A 24,174-nucleotide genomic window follows, 5' to 3' on the forward strand; every position below is an offset into this window, starting at 1 on the left:
CTCTTCCACAACGTTTCTTGCCATCAGTTGCACAGATTTTTATGACCAATTTCTGTTTGAGAGACTTGTTTACAGCCTTTTCAGTTCTTCTTTCTAAATTGTTCCTAATATGCTATGAATATTAGGAGGGGATCTGTGTGGGGGTCTTTGGTATAATTTGGTAAAAGTAACTGAAAACAGTTAGTTTTTCCCTCAGAAAGTGGCACAAAAATATAGGAACAGTTTTGGCAAAGAAGGCACACCCTGCTCCTTTGTGCGTCAAGGGGGAGGGGGTTGGGGTGGAAATACTGACTTTTCTTGGAGCTCCCAAGATGAGGTGACATTTCTTAGTTGGTAGGAAACCCGAATGTGCACTTGCCATGCATCTGCCTCTTGCAATTGCACCAGAAGTCATTCTGTGCTCTGTATATTCCTCTGACAGTTCCCCTTGTGGTTTGATTAACTTTCCTCCCAAGACCCTGCAAGTGTCATCTGCTTGTATAAGCTGTGTCTCCATTAGTGGGGGGGTGCCAGTATTGCTGCAGTGGGAAATGTTGAGGATTTGGTAAGTTGTGGTGCTTTACTCTTCCTTCTCGCCTGGCAGTGTTGCACATTGGGTTAAGTGGAGTGTTCTTGTGAGGAAGGCTGCTGTAAGACTGAAGGCAGCAGCTGACCAAGTAGTAGGCGTTGGGTTATTCCAAAACACTGTCAGTTCTGCCAGCATGCCATAGTGCATTTTTGTATAGAATTATAGACGGATTTGGGTTGGAAGGGACCCAAAGGATCAGCTAGGTCCCAAGTCCCTACCACAGACAGAAACACTTTCCACTAGACCAGGTTGCTCAAAGTGCTGTGCAGCATAACCTTGAAGAGTTCCAGGGATTGAGGTATCCACAGCTTCTCTGGGCAACCTGTTCCAGTGTCTCATTACTCTCACACTAAATAATTTATTCCTAATATTAATCAATATATACCAACCATCTTTCTGGTCAATTACCCCCTGTCCTATCACTACATACCCATATGCCTTTTCAGCTTTTTTTATATGCCCTCTTTAGATATTGAAAGGTGCTATAAGGCCTTCCCAGAACCTTGACTTCTCCAGTCTGAACAACCCCACTCTCTCAGCCTGTCTTCGTAAGAGAGCTGCCTCAGCCTTCTGATCATTTCTATGGCACTCTCTGCACTTGCTCTTTCTTCTGTTCAGAGATCCAGAGCTGGATGCAGTACTCCAGAGAGGATCTCCTGGGAGGGGAGTATGAGGCTGGTTACCTAAGAGAAGCCACTCAGTAGTGGGAGGCTGAAAATCAGACCCAGCATGCCTAAGTGGGCTGTGTCAGGGATGAGAATAGCTGTGCATGGGCCTCAAGCTTTGGTGTCATAGACACAGCTGGTGTGTGCAATTGTGGGATGCCTAAAAAGTCTGGTTTGTGGGTGGATTTCAGTACATTCTCCTTTTGTGGCCTGGATCCCTTGAACTTCTTAGTTTATTTGTGCGGTCACAAAAAAAGTCTTAGTGGTTCCCAAGTAATGCTTTATGGCTTATGCTTTTGTTACAAAACTGTCTGAAGGAGACTTTGAATTATGTATGCCTTTAAAGTCTGTACCCATGCTCATGTGCACCAAGTTCCAACAGAAGAGCTGGAGGCAAACTGCTAGTTAGTTCTTATTTTCTTTTTTCTTTACAAATAATCCATTGATACTGAGTTGTGCTTTTGTCCAGTAGGATTGTTTTTTTTGCCTTTCTTAATCCTTAAAAGATATGCAAAAGGAGTTTAAAAAATGGTGAGACAGACTAGATAGTGCTTGGACACTAGCCTTTCTGTCATCATATAGGGTGGAGTTTTTTTGATTTTGTTCTGCTGTTATATCAACTCCATTCTGCCTCCTGGCTTTCTGTTTTCACTTGAATTTGTGGCATCTCTCAAATATTCTGTTTGAATATTTGTTGTTTCTGTTGGGCATTGTATATATTGAGGACCTAGTCAGAGAAACTGAATAATTACTGAAGTATGGTGTGAACTTACAACAGCCTACTTAATTCATGTGACCTCTTGCATGCATTAAGAGCCTGTCTGCTAAACACAACTCAGAGTTAATCCAAGTCAATTCTTAAAGTGAATTAGTCAAGCTGTGAGCTAATGCTCTGTATTTACCTTCTTGTTCACATAAGCAGCAGCCTAAGTTGCTTTAAACTTCACTTGATAGTTGAAAGGGGAAGGGTCAGAGGGAAAGGTGATGAAATCTTGGTGTTTTCTTCATATCTCTCATTTAAGGGCATATTTCAGTATTGCTTTGCATTTATAAATCTTGAATTCATAGAATGACCAGCATAAGCTACCCAAGGCCAAAAGCCAGTACTCTGCTGCGGTTCTCTACTAAGCATCCCTGACAGAGCCTGCTGCTTACTCTCAGGGTATTTTGCAGAGTGTGTTACTTCTTGATCATCCATTAAAACTATTCCGCAAAGAATCCAAACAGTTGAGTTGGCATACTATAAACAGCAGGGACCATGATGCAGACTGTGAGGACTAAGAAGCCCTGTTGACCTCTGCCAAGAAACTAGTAACCAGTCCAATTTTACAGCAGGGATTCACAAATTCTGAGTGTATTGTTCTGAGCACATCAGATACTTGCATGATGGACAAGAAGTAATTCCCTTTCATTTGTCAACGTCAGGATTTTTGTTGTCTTGAGCTACTGGGTTTGCTCCCCCTCCATTTTGACAAGATCAAAGGTAAGATCTTATTTCTGGGTCACTGCTGTCGGTCTGATAAGTTTGTTTGTGGCCTTGGGAAAGAGCAGTGACTTGTTAATTCTAAGTTGTTTCACACTTCATTCAGGTTAACTTTGCAAAATACAGCACTGCAGAAAGTGTCTGGAGAACAGTCAGATGAATCCATGCACATGTTTCTGAACAGTCAGTTGAACCAATGCATAAATATTTCTGAAGGAGCATGACTGTTATTTGTGGTTTGAGGGATTGATAAATAGTTCCTGTGTCTGCATTAGTGGTAGCCTGAACCATGTTAAGCTATTGCCTTACAGTCTTAAATGTATTGAGTGAGTGGGGGTAATAGTTGGCAAATTTCTATTTCAGATAAACTAAATTAAACTCCTGTTTGTGTATCATTGGTCATGGTGCATGTAGATCTGTATTGAGGTGGTGCCTCTTTAATTTGCGATTTGGGGTTTGGCATGCTTAATTGTGAACTTCCTTGGCTTCAGCATTTCCAGATTATTGTATTTTATGGTGGCTTATTCTGCCTGAAGATTGAACATCTGTTTTGTGGATGTGGGGTAAAAAGGAAGTATTCGTTTTAAGGCTGGCCCCCCTCAAAGCTGTTTAGAGAATTGTGACATTTTGTTATCATCCAGATGGTTTTTTTAATCCAGCAAAAGGATATTGCCTGAATGTTTAAATACAAACTTGTTTCAGAAGAGTTCCAGCCTATTACTAGTTTTCTGAGTTTAAAACAAAAGGTGGAGTTTACAAATGTACAAATGGTGGAATTTACAAATGGAGTCTCTGTTGCTGATCTATAGAAGTGTTGAATTTCATCACTTTGTTATTTCTTCTTGGAATCAAATATTAAAATTCTTTTTGTAAGTTGTTCAGAAGATTAAGTTCTTGTATAGGCTGCCCCGGGATCCGGTCCAGCAGGGTGGCCCACAGCTGGCTAATCCGCAGGTGCCCAGATAGTTATGGATAGCTCAACCAGAGAAACAGGAGGATGCTCAGGCTGCTGTGTTCCACAAGGGTTTATTGTAGGCGAGGCAGAGGGCGAGGGAGGTAGGAGAGGTGCAGGGAGACAACCACTCGGAAAGGAAGCAGACTCTGAGAGCCCCGAGGGAAGGCAGGGCTAGGATATTTAACAGTGGAGGGGGTAGGAGTGGTTGGGGTACAAACGAGCAAATAGGAGAAAGGCCAAGGGGAGGAACAAGGATGGAGTGACATACACGGAACCAGTGGAGAAAGGGGAAAGGAGTGGTTTTACAGAAAGAACCAATAGGGGTAATGAGAACAATGAACCTTTCAGAACAGGGGAGTATAACAGCTGTTGATTGACATGTACCGGGGAGGGTACAGCATCTGATGGACAAGTCCTCTTATACTTGTGTAGCTTCCCATGGCAGCTCAGGGGTCCCTCCCACATTCTTGTGCTTTTTCTGCTAAGGAGTGATAGTTTGGAGAAAAGCATCCTGATTTCTAATGTAGTGATTTATACCTCACTAGAATCATAATCATATAATGGCTTGGAAAGGACCTTAAAAGCATCTAGTTGCACACTCCCTGCCATGGACAGGGGCATTTTCCCTAGACCAGGTTGCTCAAAGCTCCATCCAGCCTGACCTTAAACACTTCCAGGGATGGGGCATCCACACCTTCCCTGGCAACTTGTGCCAGTGCCTCACCACCCTCACAGTAAAGGATTTCTTCCTAATATGTAATCTAAATCTACTCTCTCTCAGTTTTAATTCATTCCTCCTCCTCCTGTCTCTACATGGTCTTGTAAAACATCCCTCTATCTTTCTTGAAGGCTTCCTTCAGGTCCTGGTAGGCTGCAATTTGGTCACCCTGCAGCCTTCTCTCTTCCCAGCCGAACAATCCCAATTCCCTCGACTTTTCCTATAGGAAAAGCTACATCTCTCTAAACATCTCCTCTGGACTCAGTCTAACAGGTCCGTGTCCTCCCTGTGCTGGGACTCCAAAGCTGGATGCAGGGTTCCAAGTGGGGTCTCACCAGAGCGGATCACAGGAACAGAATCCCCTCCCCTTCTGGCCACGCTGCTTTGGATGCAGCCCAGAATACGTTTGGCTTTCTGGTCTGGGAGTGTCCATGGCTGGGTCATGTCCAGCTTCCCACCCACCAGCACCCCCCAGTCTTCAAGCAGGGCTGCTCTTGATCTGTTCATTCCCCAGCCTGTGTTGATACTGGGAGTGTCCTGACCCAGGTGCAGCACCTTGTTCCTGGTCTTGTTAAATCTCATGAGATTTCCATAGGCTCACTTCTCAAACTTGTTCAGGTCCCTCTGGATGACATCCTGACCTTCAGGTATGTCAAGAGCACCACTGAACTTGGTGTCATCTGCAAATTTGCTGAGGGCACACTCTATCCCTGCAGCTATGTCATTAATAAAATTGATACAAAATCCTTTGCCCACTATTATCTTCTTGAATTATATTAATTCAAAAAAAAAAAAAAAAAAAAAAAGAGAATGTATTTGGAGCCAAATTCTGTCCACTACTCCTGCAATTCCAGTGTTCAGAATAATTTTATTGAGCAGCTCCTTCCTCTGTCACTTTTTCTCTCTCTTTTTATTTTTCTTTTTAATAACAGAAGAGATGGAAGAGAACAAAAGCATGCACCATACTTTCTTTTACACACACACGTGCACAGTGCACACAGTGCTGGCAACAGTTAATAATGTATATTAAATTATGAGCTATCTATGGTTACTTTGAACTTTTCTGCCTCTTCATTAACGAGTTCAAATTTCTTGTCTGTCAGTAGAAATAAACAATTCTAAAAGAGTTTCAGAAACTGCTTTGAAATTACTTCTTTTCAGAGTATTTGGCACTATAGATGTCAGTATGATGAAAGTGTATATTTTGAAAATGCAGTCACATGACAGCAGCTTCATTGTGATTGTGCTATGAGAGACCATCCATATTGTAGTAACTTGTTTACGTAAACCTGAGCAGTTTGGCATTATTCTCCTGGAGTTGGTGTCTAGCTGTATTTTTCCTCTTTATTTTCTTGTGATTCTGGAAGATTGAAGTAGTGAGAAAATGTTGAAATCAGATGATTGCATGAATTATTACTCTGAAATCTTCCTAGTTCTTTAAGTTGCTTGAAATACAAAAATTAAAAATTCACTTTCAGAGATATTTTACTGTTCTGGTATTTACAAATTAAAAAAACATTATGGAGCTGCTGCTGCAAGCTGTTTCTTGAAGATGGTGCTGTGGCTAGCAGAGATGTTTTAAAGCAATTTTTGTGTGTCTGTGTGTTTGGTGTGATTATTTTACACTGACCTGTTCATTGTGTTGAAGAAGCTCTTAATACATCCCAAGAGACATGCATCTACCAGCCAGCATCCCTTGCATTAAGGCAGATGCTCACTCTTTTCCTCCAGAGAGTAGGAAGTTCTCCAGCCTTAATGAGTGGCAAAGGAAGAATCATCTCTAAGCAATTCCTAACAAGCAAACACTTACGTAAGTCATTAGGAGAAGCTAGATAATGACTGAAATAATTCTAGAGGTGCTGAATAGTAATGGGAAGGCAGACTGATGTGTTGGCTTTAAAGGGCTAACTGCAGGAAAATGAGAACTGAGGAAGCCATGCAGAACTTTTTTTGAATTTTCAGACAAAGCTCTGCTTTTCAGAGAAGTACAAGGCTCCAAGAGAAGATGAGGTATCATTCTGGGTTTAAAAACCAACAACAAAATGCTCCCCAAGAGATGGGTGTGGAATAGATACAATATGGAAATAATCAGGAAAGGAGGTTTAGCAAGTGAGAGAATTGCACAGGATGGTGCAAACTGACCTAGGTCAGGGAAGTATGGAAAGGATTCTGCAAAAAGACAACTACATTAAATAAATGGAAATTTTGTCTGACTGCAAATGAGATTAAGAGCCTCAATCTGTAGCAGAGAAAAAGGTATCCTGTGTTTAGCAAGGAAAAGGAGTATGATTCAGTTTTTGAGAGCATAGTCATGACAGTTCTAGCAAAAAAAAAAAAAGTTGAGATGTTAATAGAAAATTAGAAGTGTGTCTCTTTTTTTTTTTTTCCTTTATTTAGGTAAATTTTTCTTCATCAGTATGCAGAGAAACTTGGTGGATTAGCCTCTGCTGATGTGAGTCCAGTTTGTATCATAACTGACATGACTTAGGGTGAATGTGTTCATGACTTCACATGTTACAATGCCAAATCCTATGGGTTTGTCTTTTCAAAGTATGCTTTCTGTCACTTAATAAAATGTGACATTTTCTTTTCCCTCCAAAACCCAAAAGTAACAAAATACACAACTCCAAGACAAAAACAATTCCTGACAGAATGAACAGCTTGTAATTTTGGGACTAATCTACTCACTTAAGATCATCTGGAGGTCCTTTCTGGGGGGGAACCTCAGAGCATGTAAAGGAGAAAGTTAGACATGTGTAGTTTAATTACAGTCTCTTGAGTTATCTGCCCTTTGGTGGAACCCAGTGCATGACTGTGGTCAGTCTGCCTTTGTCATCCTCAGAAGGGGTATGGGGCAAATTAGAGTGGCATATGGAAAAGATTACCCTGCAAGGTAAAGGCTTGAAGATACTATACTATCTACTGGTTTGTTTGGTAATTTTCATTGAAAATCTGTGAAGAGAGGTTTCTGTCCTTTTATACATTCAGATTGCTCTTCTGCTTTTATTTGGGGATGTGGGCAGGCTCTCTAACCTTGCCTTGGTGGTGTCACTGTAAAGGTATCTTTGCTGAACCATGTTGTTTGTGAGCAGCAGATGATTTCTCTGAGTTCAGCTGCGTGATGATACTATTTTGTTGTTGTAAATTAATTTACTGCATGATAAATGATTAAGGTGACAGGTCATTTCTCTAATCTTACAGAGGGGAAAGAGGACAGTTTCACACCACACTCCCTCTACAGAGTTTGTGAAACTATTTAGCTTGGTTAAGGAGACTCCACCTGGGGTGTCTTTGCTAAACTTGCAGGCTCTATTCTGTCACAGGAAGCCTTAGCAGCAATCTTGTAGTACTCGCATTATTGAGGCCAGAACAATGATCTTCTCCAGATTAGCCACAGAGCTTCTATTCAACGAGGTTTGAATGACATAATTATTTTTTTTCTTGTTTGAAGCACAGACTGCACTGTGAATGCAAATGAATTAGGTTTGACATCCTCTGTGAAACCTTGTGTTGTGGGAGAGTCCTACTGAATCTAAAGGCAATTTTTAAAATTTGTATAGAAATAAATTTCTAGCCTCAAATCACTACTGAATTCTTCATCTTTTTTCCTTACCTAAGAAAGGCTAACAGCTGTATTTTGAAAGTAAAGACTGAGGTAATGGAAACTGAAAGTCTCTTTTAGCCCCAGGAAGTTGCAAACTTCCCTGCAGCAGCTTTTAAAAGTCTGAAAGTCTTTGAGGTGTACAGGTGTGATTTGGTGGAAGGCAGAAGGGAAGATAGGAAACATGAGTTTCTTTTTTTCTCTTTTTTTCTGGATAGTAATACACTTTGGGACTTCTGCATTTTAGTTTGATCTTTAAGTGAGCTCTTGTGTTTGTTTTGGTTTGGGTTTTTTGGTCACATGCTTTTCAGGTACCTGGGCATCTTGAAGTTAAATTTTCCAAGGTACTGTCTGTTATTTCATTTTGATTTCCTTAAATAAAAGCTGAGTGCTCTGGCCAGCTGATGCTGTTCCAGTAAAGCAATCAGCAAGCTGAGAGACAGCTAAGCATGCTGCTGTCCTGCTTCTGATGCTGTTCATGGCTAAAGAGATGGTTGCTCTTAATATTATAGCTGAATGTATGCTTTGGCTGGCAAATTGCAATCAAAGCAGGCATCATACCAACACAAAAGTAGATGTATTACTTATGCGGAACCATAGCAGTAATAAATCCCTGACTCTTTGTTATATCACTGAATCACTTCCAAGAAAATTGTTTAGGACACTATAATTCCAAAGTGACAGCAGCGGTGGACGCATTACCGGTTTTGACATGTTCAGTGATTGGGTTTGATGTGTAATTGGAAGAGTTTTTTGTCCTGTTTTTCTGGTTGCCAAAGTCCTGAGTGCTTAGATTGCTGAAAACAAAGAAAAAAATCCTACAAAAACACACACTCATACACACAAAAACCTCCAGAAAAAAAACAAGAAAAAACCAAACCAAAAAAATAAGCCACGCATACCACATTTTTTTTATTATTTTTTGATGACAGTGAAACATTTAAAACACTACATTATTCTTGTTGCAGGTCTCCTTTCCTCTCCTTCCCTCCCTTTCAAGCCTCAATGATATTTTGCTTAGCCAGTTTCTGTGTTGTCTATTTATTGTTTCAGGTTGGAAAATTATAATTTTTAATAATTGTGCTGGGTATGTTTGCACTCAAACAGTGCAATGCTTCATCAACAACAGGAGTTCTGTGAGCAGAAGTGGCCTGGATAGACATTGATGCTGTTGGATTAATGTTCTCAGACAGCAAAAGAAAATTCTGATCTCTTAAACAATATCTGCAAGGAATTTACATTTCATGTCAAAGTGAATTAACTACTGACAACTGCAAAGAAATTACTAGGTAGGTCCCTAGGGGATTCCTCCACAGAGACAGGGATTCGATGGAAAAATGTTTCTAGATATAAATTGATTGCCAGTTGTGGTTTGGGTAAATACATGCACTGTGTTTTGGGGATGAGGTATTATTTATATAAGCATCTTTTATTCTGTGTAGTTATTGCCTGTCTTTGGTGCATATGTAAGAGCTTTTGCCCCTATATAGCATGCTAGTCCAACAGCAGCATGAGAAATTCACCTTGTTTCCTGTATCTCAGTTTCTTCTGCAGAAGCTTGTTCATTAATAAGCTCAGTTTTGTTGTACCTTCAGTCAGTCTTTGATCTTTAGTCTTAAACTTAAAAATCTTGCCAATTTAGGGCTGATTGTAACTTTTGTTAATTTTGTAACTTTTTGTAACTAATACTAAAAGTATCCCACTTTTGATACTGGGAAATGGCCGAGTCAGGTATGTTTTACTATGGGTTTTGGCTTTGTTTTGTTTTTATTTCAGTATTTGCGAGGTAGAGATTGCCTATTGTTGTGTCTGAAACTTTTCATATATTAGCAAATTCCATTCTATTTTTTTAGACAGTGAAGTTAGACTCAAGAAATGTCTGGCTTTACTGGCAGGGACTGTTTCCAGAGGGATTTATGGTGCAGCCAGCACAAGAAATATGGTGAGCTTGTCCCTTGTTTTTGGCACTCCCCTTCCAGACTTCCATGACCCCTCAGCAATACTTCACAAATCCATTTTCACAGTGAATTTATTCATTCTTACGAAGAGCTTCCAAATGGTGAGAAGCTATAGCTCTGTAGTTTTTTTCAAGCAGTCTGGCCAGTGATTAGAAACAGCAGACAGGTAGGCTTTGGGGTGGACATATTTGTAGAACTGTTCTTCACTGGGATGATGGTGTTGAATGTGCTGTAAGAAGAGGTGTAATTCGTGCATTTTGTTGGTAGTTGTACCAGTTTGATAGTGAACCACTGAGAGATTCCAAGTCAGAACTACAATTTAATAGGAAAATTGAAATAAAGGCAGAAAACTCTGGCTTAAAATGACATAGTCAGAATACAGCCTGATACCCTGTTGGTCAGGGTGGGGGTAGCAGTCCAGTTAAATGGTGGGTATGGTTCTGTTCAAGTGTTGATCCTGTAGTAAAGTCTAGTCCTTCTCCAGTGGTGGTTGTGGAGCTCTTGAACTCTGGGAATCCAGTGGTAGATGCTCTGGTGTTCCAACCTCAGATTATGTCCAGGTAGGAATGATTGGTTCCTCCCCCTGGGCAGGGCATCTCACAAAGGGATGATGTAACTTTATGAGTCATGCAGACTCAGTGGCCCATTAGCAGAAGATATCCCTCAGAGAAAGCTATCAGGGATGAGTCATGGAAGAGATAAAGAGCACTGCTCCACCTGGTTTTAGTAGCTTGATCACACAGCAAGATCAAATAGGAAATACAAATCACTGGAAGTAATCATGGACTGGTACAAAAGCAAAAATTTCAGATTATTATCAGAAGTGGAGGAGGAGGTGGTAGTGGTGACGTGCTGAGGAGATCTTACCATATTATCAACTACCTGAAAATGGGAAGCTATGTTCTCTCTTTACTGACAGTTTGTGCCATATCTTATGGATATGTCAAAAATTAAAAGCTGCTCTACGGAGTCCTGTATGGCACGTTGCAAACCTGTTGATGGAAAAGTTGGATCAAGTCAGGTTGCAGAGCTTAAAGCTATCTAGCTGGCTTTGGATATCACTGAATGAGAGAAGTGGCCAGGACTCTTATCTCTGCACTGACTCATGGATGGTGGCAAATGCTCTGTGGGGATGGCTGGAATGATGGAAAAAAGACAGCTGGCAGCGCAGAGGGAAACACATCTGGGCTCCTGAATTGTGGCAAGACATCTCTGCCTGGGTGGAGGAGTTGCTATAAAAAGTATGTGCTGTAGATGCACATGCACCCAAGAGTCAGGCTTGTGAAGAACATTGCAACAGCAGACAGGTGGATGACCTGCCAAGGTTGAAATGTCGGATGGATCTGGACTGGCAACAAGAATTACTTCTGGCTCAGTGGGCCCATAATGCTTCTGATCATCAGAGAAGAGATGAAACACATGGTTGGGCTTGTGATCTAGGGGTGGATCTAACCATGGCAGTACCTCCCAAGTTATCCATGACTGTATGATGTGTGCTGAGATTAAGCAGGCCAAGTGAGTGAAACCCCTATGGTATGGTGGGCGGTCGTCCAAATATGTCCAAGTATGGGGAGGCCTGGCAGATTGACTACATCACACTGCCCCAGACATGCCAAGGCAAGTACTACATGCTCACAATGGTGGAAGCCACCACGGGATGACTGGAGGCCTGCTCTGTGCCTCATGCTGTGGCCCATAACACCATCCTGGGCCTTGAAAAGCAGGTCCTTTGGAGGCTTGGTACCCATGTGTCGTGGTTTGACATGGAAGTGCATTTTTTCAGGAAGTTGAGTCAAACCAGTCAGTAGTCAGGTTTGGATACTGGCACCTGGGGTAACCACTCAAGGCATGGACACGCCTCTGAGAACACAGAGGATTAAAAGCAAGAACTCCTAGGGGAACTGTCTCTCGTTAGTTCTGGTCGTGGAAGAGTGCAGACTCTCCCCTGCCCAGCCACGGGCTGGGTGGGGGAGGGGAAGCCATGCAGCCTGGTTGAGGTAGGCCGGGGGCTGAAGGACTGGAACCGAGCCAGCTCCTGAGGACAGAAGGGTGGAGAGAAATGGAGATGCCTTTGTTTTCCCCCAGCAGAGGGAAAGAGACAGAGTGTGACGGTATCTGAAATTTGCTGGCAGAGGAGAAGGAAAAGGTGGGGAGATGCCCAGCGTGGGAGTTAGAGTTAGTTCTGGGCAGAGATTTCAGCTATCCGGGGAGTCTGAACTTTTAACCCTATCCTGGGAAATGAAGGCTTTGTAAAATATTACTCCTCCTCAATTTATAGTGGAAGAGAGACAGTCCGGGACCTGAGATGTTAGAAGAAGAAATTTTTAGGTGGGAGGAGATGATGGAGTAGCTGGACTTTTCTTGTTAGCCATAGACTGAACCAAATTCTCCTGCAATAGAGACTGCATTTTAGGGGGATGCAGTGGTGAACCAAAGAGACCTGCTTCAGCAACTACCAACACTGGAATGGCAAGAGCAGAGGAAAGCTGAGGAGGTAATGGTGATGCCCTCTGTCTTCAGGAAGAAGATGATCTCTGTTCTTGGACCCTCGGCCCCAGGGGAAAATGGGGGGGACTGTAGTCCCAAGATGAGAAGCTGAACTGTTTTCTCTTTTGGTCTGTGGCAAAGCATCCTTAAAGGAGCCCTATAGGCAGTCTGTCCATGCACAGTGGTGAGAGCACTGTGACATGGAAAGGAGGGTGTCACACTGGCAGATTTTTCTCCGGGCGGTTGCCATGTGTGACATGGAAACACAGAAGGGTGGCAACTGTGTTTCCTGGGGGGTCTGTGGTGCAAGAGAGACTTCTCTCTCCCTTGATGGACTGAGTATTGATTATCTGAAGGGTGGCAACTTGATCAGGAATCCCAGGTGATGGTTGATGATGGTTGTTTTGGAAACTGTGTGGGAGGAAGAGTGTTTTGGAGGGTCTTCATCCTAGATTTAGTGTGTGTGTCTTTTACAGTAGTAGTAGTTTAATAAAGTTTTTTTCTTTTGTTATTAAGCTTGGGCCTGCTCTGCTCTGTTCCTGATAACATCTCACAGCATTTATGTTGGGAAGGTGTATTTTCATGGGGGCGCTGGCACTGCGCCAGTGTCAAACCATGACACCCTGAGAGGATTGAGTCCAACAATGTAACTCATTTCAAAAATAGACACCTGGCCCAGAGAGCACACAATTGAGTGGGTTTGTCATAGTCCCTATCATACATCAGTCTCTGCAAAAATTGAGCAGTGCAATGGACTGCTAAAAACCACATTGAAAGCAATGGAGAGTGGGACCTTCAAGCATTGGGATCTACATTTAGTAAAGGCTACCTGGTTAGTTAACACTAGAGGCTCTTGTATTAGAGTTCTACTCTTTGAGCTGGCCCTGCCCAATTCAAACCTCCACATACTGTGGAAGGGGATAAAGTCGCTGTAATGCATATGAGAAATGTGTAAGGGAAGACAATTTGGATTAGTGCTGCCTCAAGAAAAGGCAAACCCATCCATGGGATTGTTCTTGTTCAAGGACCTGAGTGCACTTGGTGGATAATGCAGAGGAATGGGGAAACATGGTGAGTACCTGAAAACGAACTTGCTTTTTGGATGAGAAGAGTCTGATTTATTGGTTGCTGAATGACACTGCCACTATATTCCATAACTACCAAGGACAATGAGTATGGACGCTCCAGAAACACCACTCATGAGCTCCTCATAGAGCCCCCAGTCATGGACTAAATGAACACAAGAGTATTGGGGCATGATGCAGATGACATAGAATGAGGGGTGCATAGTGCTTGTTTGTTGGCCAGGACAGAGTTAATTTTCACACAGTAGCTGGAAGGGGTCAGAGCCTGGAGCCTTGTGGGCGTGCCTAGGTGGCTGTTCTATGCCAGGCACATCATCATAGGGGGCTGGAAGCAAGGGAATCCTGCTTCCCAGAAGGAGGCAGGGCTCACAGTCAGGAGGAAAAATATGGGCACAGAAGACAGAGGGTCTGTGCGTGGTTCATTGTCTCAGGGGCAGAATGGCACCAGGTCGGTATTTGAGCACTTTTGCATGTAAATCACCTTCTTTATGTATACTTATGTTACAGCAACTTATTGTTGCTGCTACTGTCCGTATTCTTATCTCATTGCTGTTTCCAGTAAATTGGTCTTATCTCAACTTGAGACAGCAGAAAAACACTTGTTGTGTTACCTATCACTTCAACAAATAGTAAAATGAAATGCTAGGCGGAACAAGTCATTGCTGTTGTTCTTCCCTGGGTGGAGTTCATCTTTCTTTGTGATTGATAAGGCTGCCGTGGTGGGGTGATGCATTTATTTGTGAGCTGAATGAATGAATAGCAAGCAGGGTTAGTTTAGTTTAGTGTTTAGTGACGGCTGCCAGAGGCGAGTGATGGAAATTAATACTTTCAGATGGCAAAAATTCAGATGTGACATCTGGAAGTGTGACATTTGTGTGAGATCTTTTTCTTACTTTCTCACCTTTTTTACATGGTGTTCAAATGTTTTATTTTCTTTGATGAGTTTACAGGACCTATCCATCTGGGATTAATTAGTACTTTACACTATAAGCTGAACAGACTTCACATTTTTTTTCTTAGTTTTTCACCTTTTTTTCTCTATGATGCTGTGTATTAAAAATGTTTGTTTTCTCTCATTTTTGTTTGACAGATAGGATTCTAAGCATACCTTTGGTTTTGGTTCAGACAGTATTCTCTAAAGTCAGCTTCAACTGTAATTTTTTCCCCACCTTCATTATCCAAAAGTGGCAGCATTTCAGGATTAAGAGAAAAGATTTTAAAAGAAACTAACAATGACTGTTGTAAAGTAGGTGCAGTGAAACTGTTGCTTTTAAACATGTCATGAGAAGAACAGAAAAAAAGTCTTCTGAGATCATATTTAAGTTTCAGTTGCAACAGCTCACAAGACATTGATGAGGTGTGTTGGTTGAGGATTTCAGGCTGTTGATAGAGCTTTACTGAAAATCACTGTCAAGTTGCAGAAGGTTCCCTAAGTCAGAATTCCAAGATGTTGCTATCTGTTTCCCTCATCTGTCCAGAGATAAATCAGTGAATTTCAGAAAATTAGTTAATCTCTCATTTTTTAAAGAAAACAGGAAGCTGAAGGTTGTGTTTGTTCTTTTACTTTGTGAAGACAATCTTGGTTATATGCTGCAGCTCCATTTTCTGCCCTCCCCACGAGTATAGGAGAAGAAGTTTGGAGCAGGGAGTGGAAAGAATGAAGAGTTACTAGCAAGAACTGAGTAGGAAAGAATAGGGGTCACTGGAAAGCTACATAAAGATGGAAAAAGTGATCCTAGAGCTTGGAAGATGAGACAGCTACATGTGACGTAAGGCATGTGGGGATGTGTTGAAATGTGAAGCAGGCATTTCAAGATGATGCTTTTTAAGAAGGAGGAATAATTTCCACAGTGGTGTGCAAAGGCTGAGTTTAAATTAACAAGTCCAAAACCAAAGACATAACTGAATCAGAAAAGCATGTGGAGCATAACTTTCTTTCTTGGCTTGGTAAGTGTTGCCTTTGAAAAAATGAACTTATGGCCAGGAAAGTTACTGATATTGTCTGTGTAACTATAGCATGTCCTCAGTTTGAAAAATACCACAGAAGTTTGGAGTAATTTTTGGTATGTTTATTGGATGCTGATTACACTTTGCACGAGTAGATTTCTGCCATGACTTGTAGAATAGGAAGTGACAGATGAAGACAGCAATTTATGACTCCAAAATCCTTTCTGTGGTGACTAATTTGTGGGTTGTGTTGTATATGTCTGGTCTCACTAAGGGAAAAAGCCAGCAGTTGTCTTAGTCTAGAATTTTTTAATGGAATTATTGTCTTGGACATTTACAGGGGTTTCCGCCTCCACCTATTGTTAGTTTGTTTTCTTTGCACACAAGAGTAGAAAAAGAAAAGAACATATATATGGAAGCTCAACTGACCTTGATAAACATGATAGCTATGGAGATAACTTCATTCTGTTGAATCAACTGAGCAAATTTTACAGTTTGGTATATTCATGTACTGCAAATCTGTGACTACCTGGAAAAAAAGGCTGTCATATTTTTAAGTCATAGTGTGTAAGCTTTTTTTCTTAACAAAGAAGAAAAGTTCATGTGATCACTGAACTGAGGAAATAAATGTATCCTGAATTCCAGCGAGTAATTCTATGAGTATTCTTTTGTGGGAATTTTATTTTTCCTTTTGTTGTAGGGGGAAAAAGTCAACACAGTTCCAATATTCTGTAGGTAACCATATTTCCTTGCAAAAGAAAAGCAGTCTCTGTGTTAGCCTTCTTGTTGATTTCAGTTTGTGTGAGTCTAGTTTGTGTTGTCAAGTGAATTTTTTCCCTGTTCTGGATCAAATTCCAATATAACTTTTGAGACTTCTCCTACAAATCTACTGTGAGTGGTCATGCCACTCACGTGTTTGTAAAGTGGGGCTTTACAAACTCCGACTGGTTTTGCAGCAACCCAGGATCTTTGGTGTTGACTGCCTACCCAGTTCTCTTGTTATTCTCAACAGGTTTTTTTTCTTTCCTGTTAGGAGTAAATATCAGTATGACTAGACTCTGAGAAAGGGCTCCTGTGTTCCTACCAAGAGCTTGCTGGTGCAGAGGAACAGTGCAAGGAGAGCAGCTGGGGCATTTTGAGCTACCATGGATATCCCCACTGATTTGGTGCCATCATCCATGATGTCCCAACCTGAGGTGATTGAGGTGAGTACACCACAATGAAACTCTAGCAGGTGAACTGATTAAACCTCTTTTTTATTGCTTTATTGAATCCTAGCTTTTTCTCCTCTCTCATTTTGAGTCATCAGGGGAATTTTCTGGAAATACTGTATTAAAGACACTCATCACTTACTAAGAGTGTTGTTATACTTTGACACATGACATTGCTGTGTTATAGTACTATTTGTAAAAGAAAATGTATGGCAAAATATGATCTTTATTGACTCCATGTAGGTGATCACTGCACTACAGCTTGATTTTTACTGTGTTTAATAAATACAAAATAGAGGCTGTAATGTGGATATGTTGGAATAATACCAAAGGAAATTTCAGGTTTACTGTTCTTAACAGAAAAGTTTTACGTGAAAAGCAATAATAAAATTAATAACACATTTAGCATTACTAACACACTAATCTTGCTTTCATGAAACCATTGTGTGTTTGAGACTCATTTATAAAAGTGATTTCTTAGCTTCATGTACTGAACACCAAGTACTTGAATATTCTGATAAAGTAATAACTACAAACAGAAAAGGAGATGCTCATAACAGTCAAGATTTCATTTCAGAAAAGCATTTTCAAAGTCCTTTTGACTTCACAGATACCCACCCAAGTGCCTGTTACAACTTAAAACATTTAAGGATGTGTCTTTTACTGAAAAAGACACCACAATATTTAAGGTACATATTAGAAAAATTTACATCCAATATTTATTTTGCTTATTTTTTGTTATTCTTGTTTGCTGTAGATTCTTTGGCTCAGGAGACTATAGCTCTCAGCAAGATGCACTGAGAAGCACCGTATTTCAAAGATCCCTAGACTCTGTGAATTTAGGAAAAAACATGTCCACTACTGGGTGATGTGATATGAGCTAAATCCAAAATCTGCTTTTGAGAAACTTCCTAGTGCTACTCTTCCTCCTGTGTATTTTTGTTGCTTTTTGAGTCTCTGTTAAGGTTCCAGAAGGATTTTGTCTCTTTACAGCACAATAGAATACCTCATAGGAGGTGAATGCTGCATACCTGTGTCCCAGTCTGCATCGCTACTGCCAGATTCCTCTCCCTTGCTGGGGAAAGGTTCCTGCAGGCCATCACCACACATTTGCACCCCTGTCTTTTTGGATTACCTCTTCACAGCCTTCTTTATGTATGAATGTAGTGGGTTGACCTTGGCTGAGCACCAGCTGCCCATCAAACTGCTCTATCAATCCCCTTCCCAGTGGAACAGGGAAGAGAATAATAACATGGAAAACAACTTGAAGGTTGAGGTAAGGCAGTTTACTAAAGCAAAAAAAAAAAAAAAAGTGAAAGTTTATGTGTGCGTGTATAAGTGAAGGGAAAAATAAATTAATTTCTACTTCCCATCGGTGAATGATGCTCAGCCACTTCCTGGGAAGCAGGGCTTCAGCATGTGGAACTGCTGCTCTGGAAGGCAAATACTGTAAAGTAAATAATGCCTCCCATTCCTCCTGCTACCCTCCCTCAGCTTTTGTATCTGAGCTGACATCATATGCCATGGGATATGGCTTTGGTCAGTTTGGGTCAGCTGGCCTGGTTGTGTCCCCTCCCAGAATCTTGCCCACCTCCACCCCCCTTGATGGAGGGAGGAATGTTGAGACACAGCACTGATGCTGTGCCAGTGCTGCTCAGAAGTAGCCAAAGCACTGGTGGGTTATCAGCACCTTTCCTACTGTCGATGCAAAGTGCAGCAGCACTGTGGGGGCTGTTAAGGGGAAATGTACTCCTGCTCAGCCAGACCCAATATAATCTCCACCCCTTATTCCATACCATTTATGTCACACTCAGATCCCACATAATAAATGTATCTTCTAACTATTCCTTTGTATTTATTTCTCATGACTGGAACCCCTTCTTACCCACACATAAGACTTAAACTACATCCTTAAACCATCTCTCTATCAAACATACATTTTCATTAACTATGTCCCCTACTCTTTCACAGATAGATAATATAATTTTCCTGTTTCATGGGCTTCCTTCATCCCTCCAGATCTCCAGTCCATCAGGATGAGTGGTCAGGAGAAGTGGTATACTTGATCATTGGGCACCAACACCAGCCTGGCCTGGGTTGTTATCATATTCTCCTTGCCCCTCACAAAATTAATTCTTCATCAGTTCATGTCACTCTTGCTACTTTACTTCCTGCAACATACAGTTTACACCAGAGAATATTTTCCCCCCAGGATTAAATCTCTTGAGGCACATACCATGTCTCCCCATCCTTCCACATTACCCACCAAGTCATTAACCTCCAAGCACACCTAGGTCCTTGGGCAAAGACAATCCCAAAAATGGGTTTTTCTTAGTGGGAGGGGAAACCCACACTGACTTTCCCAGCCACTTCCCTATGTATTGCAGGGACCATATCTCCTCCCACAGTGTGAAGGGATTTTATTTGAGTAGGACAAGGGCAGTCAGCAGATCCCCTAGTGTTTACCAGCCAAATGGCTTCTGTTAAATTTGCATCCCAGTGCTTCCATGCCCCATTACCTAATGCTCTTAACATGGTCTTCAGCAGTCCATTATACCTCTGAATCTTCCCAGAGGCTTATGAGTGATAAGGGATGTGATACATCCGTTCAATGCTGTATTTCTTTGCTTGAGACTTTCTGAAGTTATTTTGAAAATGAGTCCCATTGTCTGATTCGATTCCCTCTGGTGCACCATGTCACTACAAAATATGTCTCTCAAGACCTGAGATGGTGTTCCAAGGAGTGGCAATGGTTTACAGAGCATGCTTCCAGCCAGACAGCTGTTGCCTCTACCATGGTGAGTATGTAGCTCTTGCTTTGGTGTGTTTGTGGCAGTGGTCCAACGTAGGCAATTTGACAGTCCTCATCATATTGGAGACCCTGCTACCACCCTCTATTCCAAGGAGATTTCACTGATGTAGTTTGCTTGGTAACAGCATGTTTCATATTTGTGCATATCTCAGGATTGTTGTTCAGGACAAATGCCTTCTCAAAAGGAGAATAAGCAGCTGTAATGTGAGAATGAGCGAAAGAAAAGCTATCACTTGTAAAGGACTTGATGATCAGCATAGTCCATAGTCATCTTTCTGTTGTGTTGAATACACATATCCTGGGCCTACAGAGAGATTTTGCTGAATAAATTCTGCCTGGACTTAGATCGCTAGGCCAAAGACTAGAAATGAATAGGTGATTCTGGTCATTAATTAGTAATATAAAGGTCTCCCTCCACACTCAAGTTTTAGAAACTCTGCTTCAATGAGATTTGACTTGGGAGCCAAAAATAAATCACATCAAGAAGCAGTAGAAAGATTGGTACCTCAGTGTAGGAGATTATGGTAGAGAAAATACCATTATCTCATCCTCATGTTATAAAAGTAGGCTCAAAATTGGTATCTGTACAAGAAGACTTAAATGTTTACATGAATTCCCACAGATTTCAGTAAATAATTGTGGTTTTCACAGTTGATAAAAGTCTTCAATCATATATAAAAGAATAGCATCTCCAGCCAATCCACTGGGAGCTATCTATATGTTTCTGAGAGTAAGGAAGACCTTTTTAACAGACAAGGACATAGTGAGATATGTATGTAAGGAGACAATTACAAGATTAAATATTGAATTAAAGCACTTTTCATACTTGGACTGCATGGGCAGCTTTTGCTTTTCATGTTTGGAATGAATTTTTGGATACAGTTTAGAAAACAACATCGACTAAAATTTTTTTTCCCCCCAGAGGACATTATTTTGCATTTTGAAATTGAGGAGGTGCCATGATGTTCTGCAGAAGTAATTTAGAGACTAGTGTTTTAAGGAAGGATTTTTTTTAAACTTGGAAATAATCTTGCATGCCTTTTGCATGAGCTAGACAGCATCTTAATTGCAAAAGAAGAATTTTCAATTTTACTTTTCATTTTCTTTATTTTTTTTTTTTTAATCCTTGTCTTTAAATTTTCCTTTGGCATTGCCAGCATAGTTGGTTTCCTGGCTTCCTTCACATTTGGTCAATTTAGACTCAGAAGTAAATACTACCTATTTTGCATACCTATATATGTATATGCATACATATTTACACATTGCAGTAATAAATACTCCTCCGCTTATCATCAGTCCTTTAACTTCACCAGGAAAACAAACTTATTTCCCCTGGGAAAGAATCTCAGAGACTTCAGTAGGACCTTTTTCTTTAAGCGAGAGCTCCTTCTGCTAGGTTTTCACTTGGACTTCAATCTTACAGCTGCTCATTGTGGCACCACAAAAAGAGAAGTTCCTGTTAATTTAGTGGTAAATGGCATTTTCCAAGATTTGTCCTGGGATGCAGGTAACAAAAGGCTCATATTTTGAAAAAGTTTTGGAAAATCACTTCTGGGTACCAGATGTGAAATTGCTAATACTGTCTTAAATATTCTTATGGCTAGTGCATCAACATAGGACCTGCTTCTGGTGCTGCTCTACAACCCTCTATTGAAGCACTGCATTTGCTGCAGTCATGTTTCTTCATACCCTCCCACCACACTAATTTATTCAAATCTCCCCTCTTCTTTTCCACCCCCAGTATCTTGTTACCAGACACAAGAAGTGGTGAGTAAGAGCAGAGGCATCCTAGTCATGTGTAAAGGTAAAGGATAAGTAAAGTTTTGAGGTAGTTTACCTGTCTGTAGCTGGGATCTGAAACAGAAAACAGTTAGGGGACAACATTCACAAAATATCAAAGAAGTCAATGAAACAGAAAATTTCCCAAATATGCTTTTAGCTTTTTGTGACAGTATTTCATTGTAAGGCAAAAAAGATCTCAAATTAGTCACAGTAAATCACAATCTAGCAACTTCTGATTAGCGAAGCTGTTCTGTTCTTAAAGAGAGAGAAATAAAATGTAACAGACATTTACTATTTTTAATTTGGAGATATTTTGTATACATGTTATGGCTTCATACCTCAAGTATGCATAACTCAACTGATCTCATAGAAACCTGACTAGTCTGATAATGCATTAAATAACGTTAAATAATTCTGTAACAAGCATTTAGCATCCCAGAGGGCTTTGCTGTTTGCAAAAAGAAGAAACATCACAAGTAGTGACTCATACTGATGAAAGTATTCTCTGAAATGATTAGTATTTTTCTCTTTGTGAATGGCATGAGATGAATTCTGCAGTAAAAGCTTTGAAGAAGTAATGATTTGAGCTCCAGTTAATTAATGAACCAGGGACTTCCGACAGTGCCTCAGAAATGCTTAAAACAAGAAAGGTACAAAAATTCATCATTCTCTCTTTTCTTTTGCCAGCAGTGGGTCCTACCAGCCAAATACTAGGAGTAAATGAGTACGTTTAAATAACTGCCTTGCAGTTGTTTCAAATAGAAATCCAGAGCAGTTTCCATTAGAATGGCCTTTCATGGCCAGAGCCAAAAACCACTTCTCCCACTCTGTGCTGTTGAATACATCTCTATAATCTCCTCATTTTGTTTGAATTGGAGTGGAAGAGATTTAAACTATCATTGCCACAGAATGGTTATCCTTCTCATAATATGCTTGAGAACAGGCTGCTGTGAGCTGGCACAGCTGCTGTCACCCCTTTCCCCAGTGAAGCGCAACACAATTTGCATTTTGGATTTGGTGCCCAAGTTTCTACAGTCAACAAGTGTGTGGATTTTTTTGTCCCCCTTGAACTGAGTAAACAAATTAGCCTTGTTGCCAAAACAGGCCTCTTGTGGTGGTAAATACAGCAAACAGGAGAACAAAAGGAAATGGTGAGGCTGGAAAAAAAACCAATTTGTGATTAGAAGTATATCCATCCAGTTACAGACATCGTAGGGGAAACTAAAATACCAGTACACTTAAAAAAAAATAAATTACTAGATGAGATTACTGGAGGTTTAAAATGCATCTCTGTTTTGTTTAAAGTAGACCAATAATGATTTTACTATATTCTGTTTATATATTTCACAAATATCTCAATATATCAAAGCAAAAGAAACCCAAATTGTCTAACATATATTTCATGAAATAAATGTACTTGCTGTACTTTATTGTAAACACAGAATATTCTTCTTATTTCCATCTGTAAATCTCTATTTCCAGTCTCAAAATAAAATTTACTATGCATTTTGCTTGTAGGCTAAACTCTCCCAAGTGCTCACTTTGCTGGTTTGCTTGGTAAGGAGTGATGGGGAGTGCCCTGGAGGTGGAAGCAAACCCGGTGTAGCCCAACTGTTTTTTCAGCATAAAATTGCTATCTTTGAGCTGCTGTAGCCAATACTTCACTCCCAGCTTGGTTTACTAACAGGGCCTAAAGAATGTGTGTTGTAAATCATTACATGATTTACGTATTAAAACTCATTTGGGATGTTAGAGGTACAGATTATTTTTCCCCTCTGACTGCTTCCACTCTGGCTTTTGAAGTGCACAGCAGGGACTCTGTGTACTGCACCTCTGTCCAGAAAACCCCTCCCAAGGTGGGGTTCTTCAATAAAGGTCTGTCCTGCACTGCACTCATCCTCACAGCAGCATTCAGGGACTCTCAGCTGTTTGCAGCTGGGCAATTGGGGGCGAACTGGGCAAAAAAGTGGAGCAGCCCTATCAGCATCATGGCAAAGACATTTTTTGAAGGCATAAGAGGTGGAATATTTCAGTCACTAAATGAGATGATGGAATATAATTGTCTTCCTGTGTCTCCCACAAAGCCATGAAGTGTTGAGCCTGTGCCCATGTTTGGCTAGTGTTTGTGAGGCTCAGCTTGTCATGAAAGCTACCCCAAAGGAAAAGAAGTTTTAGGAGCTTTGCAAAAGGCCTTTCTGTACTTAGGAACACTTGGGCTTTAAGTACCCAATCTGGGCTCAATATGCTCTACCTGCTCCACAGCCAATTACTTTATTTTTGCAATATCTCCAAATTACAGTGGGGATCTCCCTTTGAGTTGGGAAGACAGGTGAGGGGTGGCAGAGAAAAAACAAATTCTTAGTAATCAACATATATAAGCCATTCTAGGACTGTAAGAGAGTGTGTGATGATGTAGAACTATGCCCTGATTCAAACAGTCTTCATTTCCTCCTCTACTGGAAAACTTCCCTATGAACATTTATGTAGTACTTGTAAGGGATACAGCTCATCTGAAGATGCTGGATTTGTGGAAAAGGAGCAACAACACAGGAGTGTGTGAAATGCTGGCTAAGTTGTGGATAGATGAGGTCACTCTGTCTTTTTCAATTCTTTTAATTAATTCTAGCTTTTAATTTCTTAAAGTCTCCTTTTACTTGCAGAATTTTGGAAGGTCAATAACCTCACTGGTTTTGGAGCCAATCTGTTGAGATCATATTCATAGTTAATCAATGGGATCTCTGTCACTTGTTAATTATACCTTCCAAGAGTGAAACTGCCTCTTTTATCACTGTTCCTGGTGGCTGGGTCTCTTTAATACACTGAGTGCCCAGAATGTTGAGCTGCATTTTCAGGTATAAACTGTAGGATACAGAGAAATTCTCAGTTCATTTTCTAGTAGTTG

The 24,174-nt window shown here is 40.8% G+C and overlaps 1 protein-coding gene across 7 annotated transcripts in view; it reads left to right on the forward strand.

The window, feature by feature from the left end:
• The window catches only part of LPAR1 (lysophosphatidic acid receptor 1), a 114,021-nt gene that overhangs the window by 8,425 nt on the left and 81,422 nt on the right, over positions 1–24,174 (forward strand). For all 7 annotated transcript variants that reach the window (XR_008441223.1, XR_008441224.1, XM_054003038.1 and 4 more), the window contains exon 2: positions 16,501–16,672. Coding sequence is in view for 5 of the 7 variants with exons in the window: in XM_054003038.1 (XP_053859013.1) it covers positions 16,613–16,672 (60 nt within the window). In the remaining 2 variants the exon portion in view is untranslated. The remainder of the gene's footprint in view (positions 1–16,500; positions 16,673–24,174) is intronic.

Source organism: Vidua macroura, chromosome Z (genome assembly GCF_024509145.1).
Source record: "Vidua macroura isolate BioBank_ID:100142 chromosome Z, ASM2450914v1, whole genome shotgun sequence".
NCBI lineage: Eukaryota > Metazoa > Chordata > Aves > Passeriformes > Viduidae > Vidua > Vidua macroura.